This window comes from Drosophila virilis, chromosome 4 (genome assembly GCF_030788295.1).
Source record: "Drosophila virilis strain 15010-1051.87 chromosome 4, Dvir_AGI_RSII-ME, whole genome shotgun sequence".
NCBI lineage: Eukaryota > Metazoa > Arthropoda > Insecta > Diptera > Drosophilidae > Drosophila > Drosophila virilis.
The window spans coordinates 16,073,002-16,089,676 of record NC_091546.1 but is presented as its reverse complement, the minus strand read 5'-3'; the positions used below and the strand labels follow the sequence as shown (position 1 = coordinate 16,089,676).

The 16,675-nt window shown below is 46.1% G+C and overlaps 7 protein-coding genes across 7 annotated transcripts; 3 read left to right on the top strand and 4 right to left on the bottom strand.

Moving 5' to 3' along the window:
• Positions 1-14: 14 nt before the first annotated feature.
• On the bottom strand, positions 15-2,950 carry LOC6627320 (trichohyalin). Its single transcript, XM_002051660.4, has 5 exons — positions 2,644-2,950; positions 1,264-2,597; positions 798-1,188; positions 221-744; positions 15-165 (listed from the first exon to the last, which is right to left on the bottom strand). Exons 1-5 carry the CDS (start codon positions 2,863-2,865, stop codon positions 15-17), a joined length of 2,622 nt encoding a protein of 873 aa, XP_002051696.1. The 5' UTR covers positions 2,866-2,950.
• A 535-nt stretch (positions 2,951-3,485) lies between these two features.
• On the bottom strand, positions 3,486-5,328 carry SerRS (Seryl-tRNA synthetase). The gene has a single exon (XM_002051661.4). The coding sequence runs from the start codon at positions 5,145-5,147 to the stop codon at positions 3,642-3,644; it is 1,506 nt and encodes a 501-aa protein (XP_002051697.1). The 5' UTR covers positions 5,148-5,328; the 3' UTR covers positions 3,486-3,641.
• A 325-nt stretch (positions 5,329-5,653) lies between these two features.
• On the top strand, positions 5,654-7,038 carry LOC6627322 (uncharacterized). The gene has a single exon (XM_002051662.4). The coding sequence runs from the start codon at positions 5,795-5,797 to the stop codon at positions 6,914-6,916; it is 1,122 nt and encodes a 373-aa protein (XP_002051698.1). The 5' UTR covers positions 5,654-5,794; the 3' UTR covers positions 6,917-7,038.
• On the bottom strand, positions 6,933-7,934 carry cnir (cornichon-like protein). Its single transcript, XM_002051663.4, has 4 exons — positions 7,750-7,934; positions 7,560-7,687; positions 7,312-7,506; positions 6,933-7,249 (listed from the first exon to the last, which is right to left on the bottom strand). The coding sequence occupies exons 1-4, from the start codon at positions 7,825-7,827 to the stop codon at positions 7,177-7,179; spliced, it is 474 nt and encodes a 157-aa protein (XP_002051699.1). The 5' UTR covers positions 7,828-7,934; the 3' UTR covers positions 6,933-7,176.
• Positions 7,935-8,039: 105 nt separating this feature from the next.
• LOC6627324 (zinc finger matrin-type protein 5) lies at positions 8,040-8,635 on the top strand. The gene is made up of 3 exons (XM_002051664.4): positions 8,040-8,182; positions 8,239-8,373; positions 8,433-8,635. Exons 1-3 carry the CDS (start codon positions 8,053-8,055, stop codon positions 8,564-8,566), a joined length of 399 nt encoding a protein of 132 aa, XP_002051700.1. The 5' UTR covers positions 8,040-8,052; the 3' UTR covers positions 8,567-8,635.
• On the bottom strand, positions 8,386-10,977 carry Charon (charon). The gene is made up of 3 exons (XM_002051665.4): positions 10,165-10,977; positions 9,873-10,087; positions 8,386-9,452 (listed from the first exon to the last, which is right to left on the bottom strand). Exons 1-3 carry the CDS (start codon positions 10,816-10,818, stop codon positions 8,642-8,644), a joined length of 1,680 nt encoding a protein of 559 aa, XP_002051701.2. The 5' UTR covers positions 10,819-10,977; the 3' UTR covers positions 8,386-8,641.
• Positions 10,978-11,233: 256 nt separating this feature from the next.
• On the top strand, positions 11,234-16,600 carry LOC6627533 (RNA-binding protein 5-A). Its single transcript, XM_015172747.3, has 13 exons — positions 11,234-11,382; positions 11,461-11,587; positions 11,686-12,045; positions 12,104-12,317; positions 12,615-12,684; positions 12,979-13,052; positions 13,608-13,685; positions 14,059-14,185; positions 14,304-14,540; positions 14,601-15,068; positions 15,140-15,953; positions 16,012-16,258; positions 16,316-16,600. Exons 1-13 carry the CDS (start codon positions 11,379-11,381, stop codon positions 16,430-16,432), a joined length of 2,937 nt encoding a protein of 978 aa, XP_015028233.1. The 5' UTR covers positions 11,234-11,378; the 3' UTR covers positions 16,433-16,600.
• The last annotated feature ends 75 nt before the right edge of the window (positions 16,601-16,675 follow it).

Sequence of the window (16,675 nt, the reverse complement as noted above, 5' to 3'; positions counted from 1 at the left end):
AATAAAAATATCAACTACCACAAGCTGTCCTCCCTGGGCTTGTAATCGGGCAGCAGCTCCCAAATTTTCATGCGCCAACGCTGGCGACGCTCTTCCGTCTCCTTTTCCAAGCGTAAAATTTGCGGCAGTCGTTGCCAACAATCCAGGACCTTCCATTTCAGGTGCCTTAAGAGGGATATATACATACACAGGACTCTACAGATTCAACTCGGGCACTTACCACTCGTGATGAGAGATGGCCTGTCGCAGCTTGGTGTCCTCAACCAAGCGACAGCCGGTTGTGTAGTTAAGCCAGCGTCCAAACCAGTGCTCCATGGCATGCAGGGCATGCCAGTCAATGGCCACCAGCATCTTGTTGCGCTCCTCCTGGATATAGAGCCGCCAGGCATTTACGGCCCGTCGCTTCAACGCCTTCTCGTAGCACAGTTCCGCACGGAAGCGCTTCTCCCGTTGTCGGCATGCCGTATATTTTTGCCATTCGACAAAGAACTTCCGCTTATATAGATGCCGACAGAATTCCTCGCACTTGACCAGATTGTCGCGCTTGCGCTGTAGCAAACGCTTGAAGCCCTCCATGCCAATGCGACGCAATAGCAGGCGACGACTGAACTCCAGAGCCTTGCGTTGATTCTCAATGAATCGCTGACGTTCCCGCTCCTTCAGCACCTTAGCCATTTTCTCCTGGCGGCGCTTCTCCTTCAGCACCTCCATGCGCAACCGTTTGGCCTCCTCATCCTCCTGGCGCTGTTTGGACAACACTTTGAAAACGAACTCTTTGTGTGCCTGCGCCGACTTACCTTGGCCTCCTCCATGGCCAGCTTGGCTGCCTCGCGCTCAGCCTCCGCCTGGGCGCGACGCTGACGCGCCTGCTCATGTCGCACACTACGCTCTAGGGCGCGCTCTTGCATGTGCCGCAGAAAGCGTGGCTGCAGCAGCGCCTTTCCCTGCAGCCGTTCCAGTTCCTCGTCCTCGGCATCGCGCAGACTGCCTATCAGCTGCAGGCACTTGGCCTTGGCCTTTGCCTTGGGATCGCCACAGCGTATGACGGTTTTCAATTCCTGCTTAAGATCCTCGCGTGCCTCTTTTGCCTCGTCGCTGAGCTTATGCAGCTTCAGCTGCATAATAAGACGCTCCTGACGCTCCAGCTTGATGCGCTGCAAATCTATGATGTCCTGCTGCACCTTTAGCCTACAAAAGCATAGGGAATACGCAAGTGAAAATTGGAGCATTCCCAGTCAAGGTCAGGAGGTCTTGCTGTCATACTTATTCTTAAACTGCTTGGCCATTTTGATGGCTTCTTCGCGCTGCTCCAGCGTCTTTTTCGCTATTTTCTCCGCATCGTTTGGCGTCGAAGGCCGTTTGTTTTCACGCTGACGCCTCTTCTCCTGCCTGAGCTTGTCTAGAAATGCATTTATTTTGGTAACACGATTGATGTGCGTTTTGCCCGGCTCCCGTTCGATCTTCTCCATGGTAGTATAATGTATCCACCTGAGAAAGTACTTGCGCATAAGATTCAGATCCGTATTGCTGCGTGCCTGGAACAATTGCTCAATAATCCGTTGCTTCTCAGGTGGCACAGCCGTCGGATTGTCATCGTCTGAGCTGCTGCTGCTACTGCTGCACAGCTGCGTTTCTGGCTTGGGCACGAGGACCACTTTCGGTAATTCAATGCGGCGTATAAGCAACGGCTCCGGCTCCGGCTCCGCCACGGATGAGGCTGCCGGTTCGGTTGGTGTCTTCGCTGTCTCGGGCAGCTGGAATTTCACGAGCTTCACGGGCGCTTCAACTGGCACAACCAGCTCTATGTCCAGTTGCAACTTTTCCTGCTCAGCTGCTTCCAGTTGCAGCTCATATAATGCTTCCTCGGCCAGATCCGATATGACAGAATCAATGCCCTCGCTGGTATTGGAGCAGGTGGAAGATTCACGCTGCAGCTGTGGCTGCTCGGCCGGCTGCTGCTGCTGCTGCAGTTCCTCCTCGTGACGTATTGTGCGCACGTGCAGCATCTGACGCTCGGCAGCGGCGCGCATGGGCCTGAACATTTCCTCGGTGGTTAGGAGAGGACTTGGCGTGCGACAGCGTTGTTGTAGCTGCGCCTTGCTCTCGTCCAGCTGCACCTGCTTGACAAACTTACGATACTCCAGCATGTCCAGCTCTTCGCGCAGCTCCAGCTGCTCGTCCTGCTTCAACTCCACACGTTCCAGCCAGATGTGTTCTATGTCCGCGCCCGCCTCTTGCTCCGGCTCCAGCTGTCGCAGCAGCGTTGTCGTCGCCAGCTGTTTGCGTATGGAGCACAGCTGCGCGGCCTGACCCAGTGCGTCGACGGGCGTCTTATAAAAATTGTCAATGTGTTGCGCCGCCTGCGACAGACTCTCCATTAAGGGGCCATGGTTGAGCTTAAAGTCCGGCTTTGTGGGCCGCACACGTATCTGCCGCTCCTGCACGCGCGGATGTTGTCTGGCCAGTTGCTGGCGAAACTTTTGCAGCTGATTGTTAACATAACGCTGTTCCACATCCAGATTATGCGCCTTGGTCGCGTCCAGTGTGCTGCCATGCGCCACTGTGGCCAATGGCAGCTTGCGTGGTATCTGAGAGAACTGCAGCAAGGATTAAGGATTATGTCCCATGGGCTTATGGACTCACCATCTCATGACGCATATCCATTATAACGCTCGGATTGAGTTGATGTTGCGGCTCACCGTGAATAAGCAGCTGGGATTGCCGTTTGCCAATATAGTCCACCTCAATGAAACGACGCACTGCATCCGTTTTAAGGCCCAGCGGATTCGCATTTAGATGACGTTTGCGTATGCGATCCCAGCGCGTGGGCTTATTCAGTTTTTCGCGACGTTTTTGTAACGACATTTGATATTATTATTCCACAAATATTTTTTATTGAAATTAATTGAACTGTCTGAAAGAAAATCAAGGATTGCTTGTACACAATTTGGAAATGTTGTCCTGGCAACTAACTTGACGTCGGCTTACAACTGACAACTATCAAATTTTGTAATATCAGAAGCCAATGGTTGCTATGCAGCCGATGCCCCAGAAATAGAAATATTTCTTTTTCCCTTTTAAGAAAATCAACCTGCCGGGCAAGGCCGGGCTATACCCGCTAGTTGAATTGGATTTGTATTACGTTCTGAAGCCAAAGAACTTACACATCCGAGTTATTCCATTTATATCCTCACAATATATCGTGTATCAACAAAAATAAGACAGACAGACTCGACTTTTGATGCTGATCAAGAATATATATACTTTATTTGATCGGAGATGCTTCCTTCTGCCTGTTCAATACATTTGCACAAATACATTATGCCCCTTTTATCCATTTTTAATGGGCTCAGAGTAAAACTAAATTGAGTGCAAGGGGTTTTTAAATTTGTAGCTAATAGTTGCCCGTCTTGGAATCTTTTTGCAAATATACATATTTTTTAGGTCTACTACTAATATAATCAAGAAATAGAATCAAACCATAATTTCGCATTTTGAAGCGCAAGTTCCGATTTAATAACAAAACGTTTGCAATATATGCAATAAATATACATAAGGAGTAGTAACACAATTTTGGACTTGAAAGCTTAGTTTATGCTGAGTATGGAGCGAGAGCGGGCGGCTAGTGGATTAGGCAGGATTTAGGCAGCAGCCGGATCCTTCTTGGTCTTCTCTTTCTTCGTTTTCTGCTTGTCGGCAGCGGCCTGTTCCAGATCGATTGGTGCTGGCTTGACAAACGGAATCTCGTCCTGATACTTGCTCGGCATGAATTTCTTAAGAGGCTCGGGCACCTTGACGCCTGTCTCAGTCTGATGGGTTTCGAGTATGGCGCAAATGACACGTGTCGCCGCGCACATTGTGGCGTTTAGCATGTGCACGTAGTCGACGGCGGCGTTCATCTTCTTCGTTTGGCCATAGCGCACGAGGAGACGACGAGCCTGATAGTCGAGGCAATTGGAACAAGAGACCAGCTCTCTGTAGGCGCCACTGCCGCCAAACCAGGCCTCCAGATCGAGTTTCTTAGAGGCAGCATGATTGAGCGCACCGGACACGATGTTGACCACACGGTAGGGAATGCCCAGCGATTGGCAGAACTGCTCGGCATTGCCAATCATTTCGTCCATCATTTCCCAGGATTTGTTGTCGTGCGGCGAGGTCAACACAAACTGTTCGACCTTCTCGAACTGATGCACACGGAAGATGCCGCGCGTGTCCCGTCCATGTGAGCCCACCTCCTGACGGAAACAAGTGGACAGGCCGGCGTATTTGATTGGCAATGATGCCTCCGGCAGCCACTCATCGCGATGATAGGCCGCAATGGGCTGCTCAGAGGTGGCTATCAGGTATTTCTCATCAGTGCCGCTCTCCTCGGCACGTTCGCTGCCCTTGCCCACAACCTTGTAGAGCTCCTCATCGAACTGCGACAGTTGGGCCACTTCCTGCATAACCTCCTTGCGCATAAAGAAGGGTGTGTACAGCGGCACATAGTCACGTGCATAAAGCAGATGCAGAGCATGTTGTATTAGGGCCTGCTCCAGGAACACCGCTGCGCCTGTTAAGAAGTAGCCGCGTCCACCCGATACCACGGCGCCCTTCTCGGCATTCATGCCGTCGATCATCACAATGAGATCCACATGCGAGTACTTGCCGCGCTTCTGGCAATCGCCAAAGGTGCGCTCTACGCGGTTTTCATCCTCGTCGTTGGAAACTGGCACAGATTCGTGCAAATGATTGCCAACCTCGCGCAGCGCCGTATTACGTGTTTGCTCGGCCAGCTCCAATGCTTTCTGGTTTTCAGTCATCGCATCGTCGATGAGTAAGCGCAGCTGTTTGATTTGATTAACCGTCAGCGGCTGCAGCGTGTCGGCTGTGACCTGAGTCAGATCGGTGCGGATAGCGGCTGGCACCTCCTCGCCCTCGGAACCGACAGGCTCCTTCTTCTTCATTTTCTCGCCAATTACCTTGCTGCAGACATTCTTTACCTTGTTCAGGTTGTCGGCGCGATGACGTCGCTGACGCCATTCCGTGTCCTTTTCGATGACTGTCTCAACCAGGGCGACATCTTTGAAGCGTTTCTTTTGATTATCGCGCACCGCATCGGGATTGCCACCCTTGTCGCTACGAAACAAATCTAAATCCAAAACCATTTTTTACGCTTTTTACTTAATTTGCACAGCGGATTTCGTCAGCGTTTTGTTGTGTCGGCGTTTACCACAACGTGGCGGCTATAGAGATGCGCATTGATTGAGTTACTGTTATTGAGTAGCCGTTACTTGTCACCGGCAGCTGTTATATAGCTGTACTAAAACTGTAACTTTGCCGAAATGAGGACGCTAAGACAAAAGTTAACTGACAAACGTAATAAATATACTCAACAGCTATTAATACATTTAAAAAGCATGCAAGAAGTAGCACCTAACGCCTGGAGCTTTCTCATCGCTATTTAATGGCTGTTATCGATAGTATTTCACAGTGAAGCACTAGCCCTGGCTTGACGGTTACTTGTCTCCGGCAGTTGTTGTTGTTGCCTGCAATGAAATATGTAATATAATATGTAAGGCACGAGTTATGTAACAAATGCCATACACAGGTTTATCAGTTACTATTATACATAAAAATGTTTGTTAAATAACATGCCGAGAGTAGCACGTATTGCATGCGACTATCTCGTCGCTATTTGATGGCTGTTATCGATAGTTCTTGTTATTGACGCAGCAGCCCTGGCTTGAAATTTTTTAAAAATTGACTTCTTATTGAACATAAGATATATTTTATAAGTGCCGTCCCATACGCCATGGATTTCGTCGAGCGCGAATTGGTCGAAATACGCGCAAATTGTGAGAAACAAATAGCCAGCAGCAAAATAATTAGCTGCAGTGCTACGCTAGTGCGTGTCGACCTGCTGCCAGATAGACCCAATCGCACCATGACCGTTTGTTTACGCTTTCCCGAGGATTATCCAAAGAGCTCAGCCATTTTGGTGGAGCTCAAGAGTCGTGTGTATTCCGACAAATTGCTCGCGGAGCTCACACGGCTAATGGACGACTATGCAAGGGAGCATTTGGGAACAGCGCAAGCTTTGCTTGTATTGAGTTTTGCACAGCAATACTTGTTGGACAATCCGCTGTGCGTGTGCCTGGACGAGATCAAGCAGCTGCGCATGGATATAAAAGGCGTAGAGAACTCACAAAATGTTGCCAGTCAGCTAAAGCTTCGACAGCGCACAAGTTGCGTGGAATTAATTGCCCGTGGCGGCAGTTACGTCTATCGCGTGACAGCCGCCGTGCCCGACTCCTATCCCAACCAGTGCGTGGAACTGCGTGGCCAGGAGTCAAATCTGCCCACTGTCCTCGTGCGTTATCTGAATGGACAGTCCCGGGAGATAGCACGCCAATGCGTTGAGCCACCGTTGCGTCTCAGCAAGGAGGAGCTGGCGCACTTTCGACCCGTGCGTAGTCTCTACCGTACGCTGAAGTTTTGCCTGGAGGCTACACGGGATTTTCATCAGGAATTGTGTCCGATTTGTAATAGTACCGTGCTGCAGGCACAACCAGAGTCTATGGTGCTGGACGAGCATGCGGATGCGTTTGTCGAGCGTGTCTACTGCGGCCATCTCTTTCATCAGGGCTGCCTGAAGTTGTACCTGTCCGAGCCACCGTTTCCCAAAGGCGGTAAACTGTGTCCGGCCAAGCGCCGACATCCGCGCTCCGATGCACAAACCTACATGGGCAAGGGAGCCACTGCAGCAGCCACGTCCGCAGCAAGCGGCAGTCAGAAGAAACTGGATGGCGCCGTCTGTGGCATAAAGCTAGCCCATGACCGTTGGGTGGTGAATGTGAAGACGGCCGAGGCGCGTTGGGCACAAAAACAAGCACGCCAACGCGAACTGGAGGAGGTTGTCGACTTTCTGCAGTAAGGTGGGAACAGAACAATTTGGTTTTTGTACATATATTTAACTTGTGATGTATATTATTCGAATACGCTTAAATGGCTGCAGATGCTAGTTATGAAATAAATAGACAAATGATAATGAGATAATGAGCGAACGACACTTATTAGTCTTAAAATTTGGATTACTGTGCTTTGTGCGACTAGGTTATATATGTATATTTCGCATGTGCGGTGTTTTGTGTTTCTATTTTTCTGGAAGCACTTGCATCATTGACTTGGCAGACTTTAGAAGCCCGTGATAATTTCATCATCCTCGTGTCGCTTGATGGGATCACCCTTGATCAGCGATGAAATCAAGCTGCAAAAACGGAGCACATATACTAGCCATATAATGTATATAAACATAGATCAGACACTTACCAATAGAGGCCCACAAAGAACATGACAAAGTAGAAGCCCAGATAAATCATGCAATTCCTTAAATGCACCTTCAGCAGGCCGCGACTGTGTATATCCACGGGATCGTAGACGCCCAGGCTGTCGCGACGTTGCCGATGCAGCTCATAGAACAGCCACACGACCATGGGCAAATTGAGCAGAAACATCACCCAATGACTGAAAACAACAACAATTAACAAATCAGTTGAGCAACAATTGAAAGCAGCTACCCGGAGATTAGCAGCAGGGCGCAGAGCAGCGCGTGTGAGCCGAATTTGGGTATGACCCAAAAGTTGAGGCGACGACAGCATTCCTGTGCATTTAAATAGTCGCACTCCAAGTCCGCCAGCGTTAGCACCTGTTATAAAAAAATCATTTTCATTTAATTTTTCCGGCGGTTTTCTCAAATATGCCACTTACATAGTAAATTAATAGCAATAGTATGGCGCCATATACTAGCAATGTTATGCAGAACACAGCTGTTTCGGGCAAAAACATATTGGCGCTGCTAATTCACACCTTTTACTTAAAAACTATATATTTAAATTAATACAAACAAATGTTTTGCAGCATTTTCGCTGTTGTTATTAATTAGTGCTGACAAATAGTGTTGGAAAGTGCAATAAACATATGCTTCATTTACAACAGGCTGGCAACACTGCACATCTAAACCAATTTAATTGTTTGTAAAGAACGAAGTTATAGTTTTTTTTTTATTTGTAAATGGGCGGCAAAAGCTATTATTGTGATTACTGCTGTTGCTATATGAAAAATGACCTAAATGTGCGCAAGCTGCACAATGCGGGTGCTTCGCACACCGCTGCGAAGGCAACCTACCTGCGTCGCTTTGAGGGTGAGCTAGCGCTTGCATTTAAATGCATAATAAATAATATTAACGTATATGTTTAGATCCGCGCAAAATATTGGCAGCGGAGCGCAATAAACGGCCCTGCAAGCGTTTCTTTGCTGGCTATTGTAGATTCGAACAGCTCTGCAATTTCCGGCATTACACAGACAAGCAAATGGAGCAGCTCGAGAAAATAGGTGCATCATAAATTTGCAAGCAACATTCTTTTATTTACTCATTCTTAAACTATTTCCAGTGATTCAATTAAAAAAGAAAACCTCTAAGAAGCAAAGGAACCCGCAGAAAACAAAACGCAATTTGCCGCCCTCTCTGCAACCCCTAGACTTGACGCAGCTTAAGCAAACAAATTGGGACTTAAGTTGGGGCTAAAAAACAAAAAAACACGTTTCAGTAAGAAGATCAAATTTCCTATTTATAATAAATAATTGTTGATTAGTATAGGTTTCATCTAGTTTTGCCATTTAGAATGCCATTAACCTTATCCATGATACGAGAGACTTTTAAATTAATGCGCAAGACACGAGCATATTCATAATGAAACGATTTAGGGCTATGCCCGCTGAGGTTCTCCTCATCGGGATTGGCCAGATGAGCCAGGAGAAAGTAACACAAATGTTCAAGCTCGCCTTCAACGGCATAAAACAAACTTGCATTGCCCGCACGCGCTTCGGTGGCATTGAGTATCTCGTGCTTCAGCTGGCGTCTCAGCAGCTTCTGCTTGTTGTGCTCCAATCTGTCGCAGGCGCGCTCATAGTATTTAGCAAACGTTTTCTCATCACATTTATTATTGGCTTCCACATTTGTTTCCTTCACTTCTTCGGATGCACGCCTATAGATGGTTGCACCCAGCTGTCTCTCATCGATGGTGTCGCATATAATCTCAGCCATTCTGTAGCGATTGTGCCGCACAGCAATGTGGAGCGCTGTGTAGCCATCATCGTTGATTTGCAGCAGCAGGTTAAGATCAATACGCTGCATCAGCTCCCGCAGCGACTCCAACTGTATATTATTTATAATGGCTATGTGCAGAGCCGTATTGGCATCCTCATAGATATGATTGGGCAACACGCCGGCATTTAGCACGACTCGAACAATTTCTGGATCGCAGTCATTGATGAGCGCCAGCTGCAGACAATCCTCACCATCGGCGCTGAGTATTTCATTGAAATCCTTGTTGCCCTTCAACTTGGTCCACACATAAACCTGCCGCTGCAGGCACTGAACATCTCCAGCTAACATGGCATCGTGTATGGGCCTGACAAAGAGAAAAGAAATCAATTACTTTTTACTAAATATATGTCAAAGCTAGGATAACACGAATTGATCTTAGTGGAAACCTAGGACGCAATGCAATTAGGGTTTTGCCCGTCTATCAATACCCTGCACTTAGTTTCAGAATAGACTCAATTTAAATCTATAATTATTTGCACAAATACGTTTTGTGCCTCTTGTTTGATCTTTAGGAATTTTTTACCATAAATCAAGAGTTCACCATTAAGGATTGTTTTTTCATCAATTTATATGAAAATCAAACTACCCAATTTTTCACCCTAATGCTAAATCCTAAATAAACGATTAAGCCCACAACTTTCAGTCAATTTAAATTCTTATTGTATGCGTCATTTAGTATTTGTTAACTTAAGCTAGAACTCGTGAAATATGAAACTTTACGTACAGCAAACCCTCCGCGGACATTTCTTCAGCTCGTAAGAACTCTTTTTCCATCATCAATAAAATGATGCGTTCATTGTCATTGTTGATGTAATTCTCCATTTGATTGCATATCTCGAGCACATTGATGTCACTAAGATTGGATATATTGGACATGATTGAATCTCGACGTTCCATGGGATTCCCCTGGGTCGTGGGGCTGGCAAAAGGGCTGGGCTCCTGTGAAAATAATTGAAATAACAGAATCATTAGAAAGGCACAAGCGTAACTGATTATTCAAATGTTTTGCTTCATACGGAATTGTCGACTTTCTTCTTTTTTTGCGGCGGCAACGGCGTCAGTTGTTTCTCCTCGCGCTCCTGCAACGCCATTTGGGCTGTCGATCGTTTGACCACCTGCGGCACACATGTATTCCGTTTGCGTCCGCGTTTTCGTGGCATTTTTTCCTTGGGGATCTCATTGTCTGGGCTGCTTGTGACAGCTGATTTTGTTTCGTTGGGGCATTCTTGTTCTTTAACAGATTTCACAGATTGTATATGTTTATCAATTTCTAATTTTTTAGTCTCTTTAGTCTCTAATATTTCGGTTTGCGTCGACGCATTCACTTTGAGCGTCTTTTGTTGTTGTTCATTTATAGAGCATTGTTTACACTGATTAGGATTCAAGATAGCCGACTTATCATTACGACCGTTGATAGCGTCAATTACGCGCTGCTGCAGGGCCTTGTCGGGCAGGCGCATAAGCAACTTGAATATATCCTCGTATATGGACTGAAAGGATTTGCGCTGCATATATGTGTTGGTGATAACATTGGTTGGCATATGCATAATACGCACGCTCGAAGAACTGATTATGGGCGGAGTTGTGGCACCGTTTGGTGCTTTTTTCATAATATCTGGCGTAGACACACGAACGTGCTGCGATTTCGTTAATAACACTTTCTTCATCATTGGCACTTGATTACGAACTGCGGAGCGTTTTTTATACGTTTCTATGCTTGTTGTTTCTTTCGGGGGATATCTCGTTTTATTTTGATGCAAATTATATTAAGTTGGTTTTTCCCCAGCACGCCTGCAATATCAATGCCGATAAATCCAATTGCAGAGTTACTAACGATTTATCGTTAAGCAAATTGCGTTTTGCAGCACTGTTCGAGAATATTTCAATTTGGAACGGTAGATTATGCGCTTCTATCGATAGAATCGAAACAGATATTTGCATATTTTGTTCAATTGATGACATACAAAAATACAATGCAAAATTTATTTAAATATTGAACGCAGCTTTTTATCATGTTTAATTCAAATTGGAGCGGTAAGCTGCGTTGCTTCTTCTTCGCTGCGAATAATTAGTATTTGCTCCTGTTCTAATCGATAACAAAAGCAAGCATTTTGTGTGAATGGCAAGAGCAGGCCGAGATTTTTTCCACAATTTTTTTTTATTGTGCGTGTGCCTATTGTTAATTTGGCATCAAAACCAAGTGAGAAAGTTTCTATTTGAGATTTGCTAAATGAGTGAGTTGCGTGGTAATTGTTGCTAGCTAGTTGTGCAGAACACACGTTTTGTTGGATTTAAAACGAATTCGGCCCCAGGTAGGCGTAACATGGACTCGCATTCGCGCTATGGACGCAGCTTTTCTGGTGGCAGCGCTGGCGGCGGAGGCAACAATAGCGGCAACAGCCAATACAGACGCTACAGTCGCTCCCGTTCGCGTTCTCGGTAAGCACACAGACACAGACACGCTTCTGCAGGCACCTGCGTATAAAAATAGACCGAAACAATGGGCTAATTTATTTATGTTATGTGCCTTGTTGCAGGGAGCGTAACCGCGACCAGGCTGGGTACAGGCGCCGGAACTCACGTTCGCGCAGTCGCGAACGCTCAATGCATCATCGCAATGCTGGCAGCGACGATAAGGATCTGTATCGCGATCTGATTAACGATGATTACAATGAGGATCGAGGCAGCAGCTACAGCGGCTATAACAATTCGCGCAGTAACAATTATCACAGTCGTCGCGACGATAACTATGACAGTGAGCGCGAGCGCGAGCGTGAACGTGAACGTGATAGGGATCGGGATCGGGAGCGTGATCGCGATCGTGACCAGCGCTGGAAGAACTACGATCGAGAGCCACGTGAACGCAACTCGGACTATGAGCGCGGCATGGAGCGCAGGTAACCTCCGCTGTTCCTACATATTCTTACACATTCTTATAAGCTACCAATCTTTCAGTCGTGACTATCGCTCGCACAACAATGGCAACGGCAGCAGCGCAGCCGCCGGCAGCAGCCGGGATCGTGACAGACGATATCCCTCCGACGAGGACAGCTATGACAGCGACGAGAGCGACGACAGCCAATATCGTCGCAATCACATCCGGACCAGCAACGAGGCTCTCAATCAAATTATTATATTTGGTTTGAAAAAGCACATCACCGAGGCGGACGTGAGTAGCCCAAGCAGAGCAGTTGCTGCTAGAGATCAGTGCTGTGCACTGGGACATCCGATACCAATATATAATATTACCTAATATATTTAACAACAATGATTTAGTTTTGTGCCTAATCTGGTTTCGCATTACGGACGTAGATTATGGCGCTGTTTGCTATTCCGTTTGTCTTTCAAAAAATTTCATTTGTAAAATTTTCAATAATCTTTTGAACCTTAGTTTTCGGATTTCGAAAGATTTTGACGGATTGACCGATTCATGGCAAACAATTAATTTAACTTTTTGCTATTACAGATAATGGGCGCACTGATACAAGTGAATATGGAGCCTTCTTCTATACGGCTTATACGCAAAAGACCTACAGGTGGGTTACATTATCGAAGCTTTTTCTATTACTTAGCTTAACCATATGCAGTAAGACAAATAGCTTGAAACGGGGCGTAAGTATTACTTTTGTGTTAACTTGGCAGTAGTCCGGCAAAGTTCGCACCAGCAACCAAATTGAATATACTTGGCCTTCCATAAAAAAAAAAACCGACAACAAAACAAAAAATAAAAAAAAATAAAACAAAACATACCCAAAAATGCTACCAAAATATTAAACAAACTACATTTTTTGACAAAAACCATTTTGTATCTGCTTCTATCTAAAATTTAGGTGCATCACGCGGTTTCGCATTTGTCGAGTTTAATACCGTTGAGGAAGCAACACGTTGGATGGATATAACCCAGGTATCACAACAAGAAACCCAACTAAGCAAACCAAAAATTACAAATTTTTAAACAAAATATAATAAACAAAACAAAACTCGGCATCAATAATTGCGAAATATGTGCCTTAAGTTCAGTTCCCCAATTTTGCCCATCGACAGATCAACAACAGCAGCAAAAGTTCAAAGTTATCGCAACGCTTCGTATTGTATTATATAGTGGCATATATGTTCCATTTCTCCTAGCCCATATTCTTTTTTCAGAACGTGCCATTTTGGTTTGTTCTGCCGTCTTTTATTTCACATATATTTTTTTGTATGTATGACGACAGAGTTCCTGGCGGCAACTGAACTTAATGTTAACATTTCAATTTATTGCGTTTACTATATGGAGAAACGACAACAACAACAACAACATCAACTGCAACTGCAACAACGGCTGCAAACAACAACGGCAACTGCGCGTTTAAGACACAGAAGCAACCTGGTGACTGTGTACTCTGTGCAACTTATGCTATCCCAAAGATCAGTCCACTAATCGATGCCAATCTCTCTTTTCTCTTCCTCTTTCATTCAGGGCACTCTGAAGCTGGGCGATCAACGTGTTTCGCTGCAATACAGCCACAAGCGCATCACCGACTGGCATTGCGTTAAAGTAAGCTCAGTGTAACATAGCTAAATGACACTTGCTTGAAAGCCCATGAAAGCACATGATCCTAATGTGATATGGGCACCAAATATACTCATAGTCGAAAGCTCTAGAGTTAATCTAAATCTAAATTAAATGATATGGAGTAAAAGCAGCTTTTAAAAGCACATTAAAACAAACAAATTTTAAAGGTCCGCTTTGAAAGCATAAAAAGTACCTTGGCAAGCTTGATGTCATATAAAAGCTGTTTCAAGAAGACTATGTAAACAAACTTTATAAAGCTCCTGAAAGCTAACTTATTAATTGTATGCTTTAAGCAAGTGTCATTGAGCATTTGGAAAGTGTTGAATAATAAACTAAATAACTATCTCTCTTACAGTGTGGCGTGTACAATTTCAAGCGTCGTTTCTCCTGTTTTATGTGCATGGCATCTCGCGCGGAAAGCGAAAGCATCTTCTCTGGCGGCGGCGAGGGCATCGACGAAGTTAGCCCAATTCTTACAAAAAGTATACATAAATTACAAATATCAATTTTATTGCCGAAAATTGATACGTTGCGGCGTTTTTGGAAAACATATTTTAATTGAAATGCTTTCCCCAACCACTTCCCCCCAATCCAATGCAGAGATCATGCTGCGCAACCTGGACGCGCTGACCAACGAGGAGAGTGTGCTAACTGCCCTGCAAAAGGTGCTGCCCAAATTGGCCAAAACCATTAATAAGGTTCTCATCAGTCGCGATACGCTGACCCAAACGTCACGCGGCATTTGTTATTTGAACTTTGAGACGCTTGTCGACTCGATGGATGTGCACAATGCTCTAACCACACTGGATCCACCGCTCCGGATCGATGATCGTGATGGTGAGTTGATACCAAAAGCCTTGCTATAATTCTCTTAATATTTGGAATCTCTTTTTGCAGTCTGCATCAGCTACTGCATGGACACTGAGAATCGCCAGATATTGCCAAAGGATACGCAGGAAGGCAGCATTCATAGCGGTGCTTTGGCCGCTGTACCACCTTCGGATGCGGGCGGTGTATACACGCTAGCCGATGTGCCGCGCCTGGCCGAGTACAGTGCCTCGCTTTATGCATCTACGCCGGCCGAGCATGCCCATTATGTGCAGTATTACACTGATTATTATTTGGCTGAGATCAAGAAGGGCGGCGGACAGCTGGTTAGCGGCGGTGACGCTCAAGTGACCGAGGCCAACTCTGGGGCCGCTGTGGCTCTATCGGCCATACAGCGAAAGCAGAAGAAGATTAATAGCATAGAGACGACAGCCACAGCGGCGGCAGCAGCTGCAGCACATGCAGCTGCTGCGGTGAAGGCAACCTTTGCAGCACAAAATGTGGTCGCGCCTAGGGGCAATGATGGCAAAACCTATCGTGAGTAGGCAAATCTCTTTTATGTACATGCACCTAGTTTAATTGGCTAATTTAATAATCTTCCACTAAAGCTACGCCCGATGTATCTCGCTATCAATATGATGAAACCTCCGGCTACTATTACGATCCCAGCACGGGCTTGTATTACGATGCGCACTCGCAGTACTATTATAACAATGAGACGGGCGCCTATTTGTACTGGGATCAGCGGCGGAGCACGTACATATTGGCCACGCCGGCATCAACGCAAGCTGCACTGGCCGAGTCACTGGCCCAGGAATCGCACGCTGAAAAGGAGGAGGAGGCGGCTAAGAAGGAGAAGGGCAAAGACAAGGACAACAATAAGCATGATAAGGTCAAGGTGGCCAAGAAAATCGTCAAGGATATGGAAAAGTGGGCCAAACAATTAAATCAGAAAAAAGACTATACTGTGGTGGCCACACCGCAGCCCATATTACCTGGACGCGGTGATCCCGGCGAGGGGCCGAGCACATCACGCGCTGCGGCTGGCGCCTATGCAGACGTGGGCTTCTCTATACTCGAAAAGAAGGAACGCGGCAAACTGGGCGACTATGTGCCTACGCCAGCCGCTGCACCAATTAATAAATTGGTAAATGCCTACGGCGGTGGCTCCGATTCCGATGAGGACAATGGCGGCGCTCAGGGTGTTGGCGGCGGAGGCGGCAACGGCGGACCTGTCGATGAAATGGACTACGTAGACTTCCAAAAACTAACCTGTCTGCTGTGCAAACGTGCCTTTCAATCACATGATATACTACAGAAGCATTTAAAAATGTCCAATTTACATAAGGAGAACTTGGCTAAGCTCAATATGGACCGCGGTGCCGGCGGCAGCAGCGAAGATGCAGCGGGCGCGGGCCTATCGTAAGTCTTAAAATAATATAACATATATATTTCATTTATAAACAAACTCAACCAACAGCTATCGTGACCGTGCCAAGGAGCGGCGACTCAAGTATGGTGAGGGCGATCCGCCGCCGCCAAATCGCAGTCGTGAGCGCTTTGAACATGAGATCAAAAATATGCAGACGCGACAGAAGGATGGCGGTGCTGCGCCCGCCTTGCCCATCAGCTCGAATAATGTGGGCAATCGTCTGCTGCAGAAGATGGGCTGGTCTGAGGGTCAGGGTCTGGGACGCAAGAACCAGGGACGCACGCAGATCATTGAGGTATGTCCATAAAAATAAAATTGCGTTTATCAATTACGTAAATCTTCCAATTTACAGGCCGAGGCGCGCTCGAACAATGTTGGACTGGGCAACAAGAGCAGCACTCTGGCGCCTGGTGACGATTACAAAACATACATTAAGAAAATGATGAAATCACGCTATGAGAATGCTTGAATTTAATTGGTTATATATTTGGTTCGATTTGATGATATCGTTTGAATTGTGCATACAAATTGTTTACCTCAATTTTCATTACGTTACATGTCATACCAATCGCATAACTTAGCTGAAATACGTTTACTTTAGTAATCATTGTATATAATAAATATATATAATTTAATATATGAAAGTTAAGTGAGTTTTGTGTTCAAACGTGAAAAGTGATCGATAACAAGCGATGAATTTAACTGACAAAAC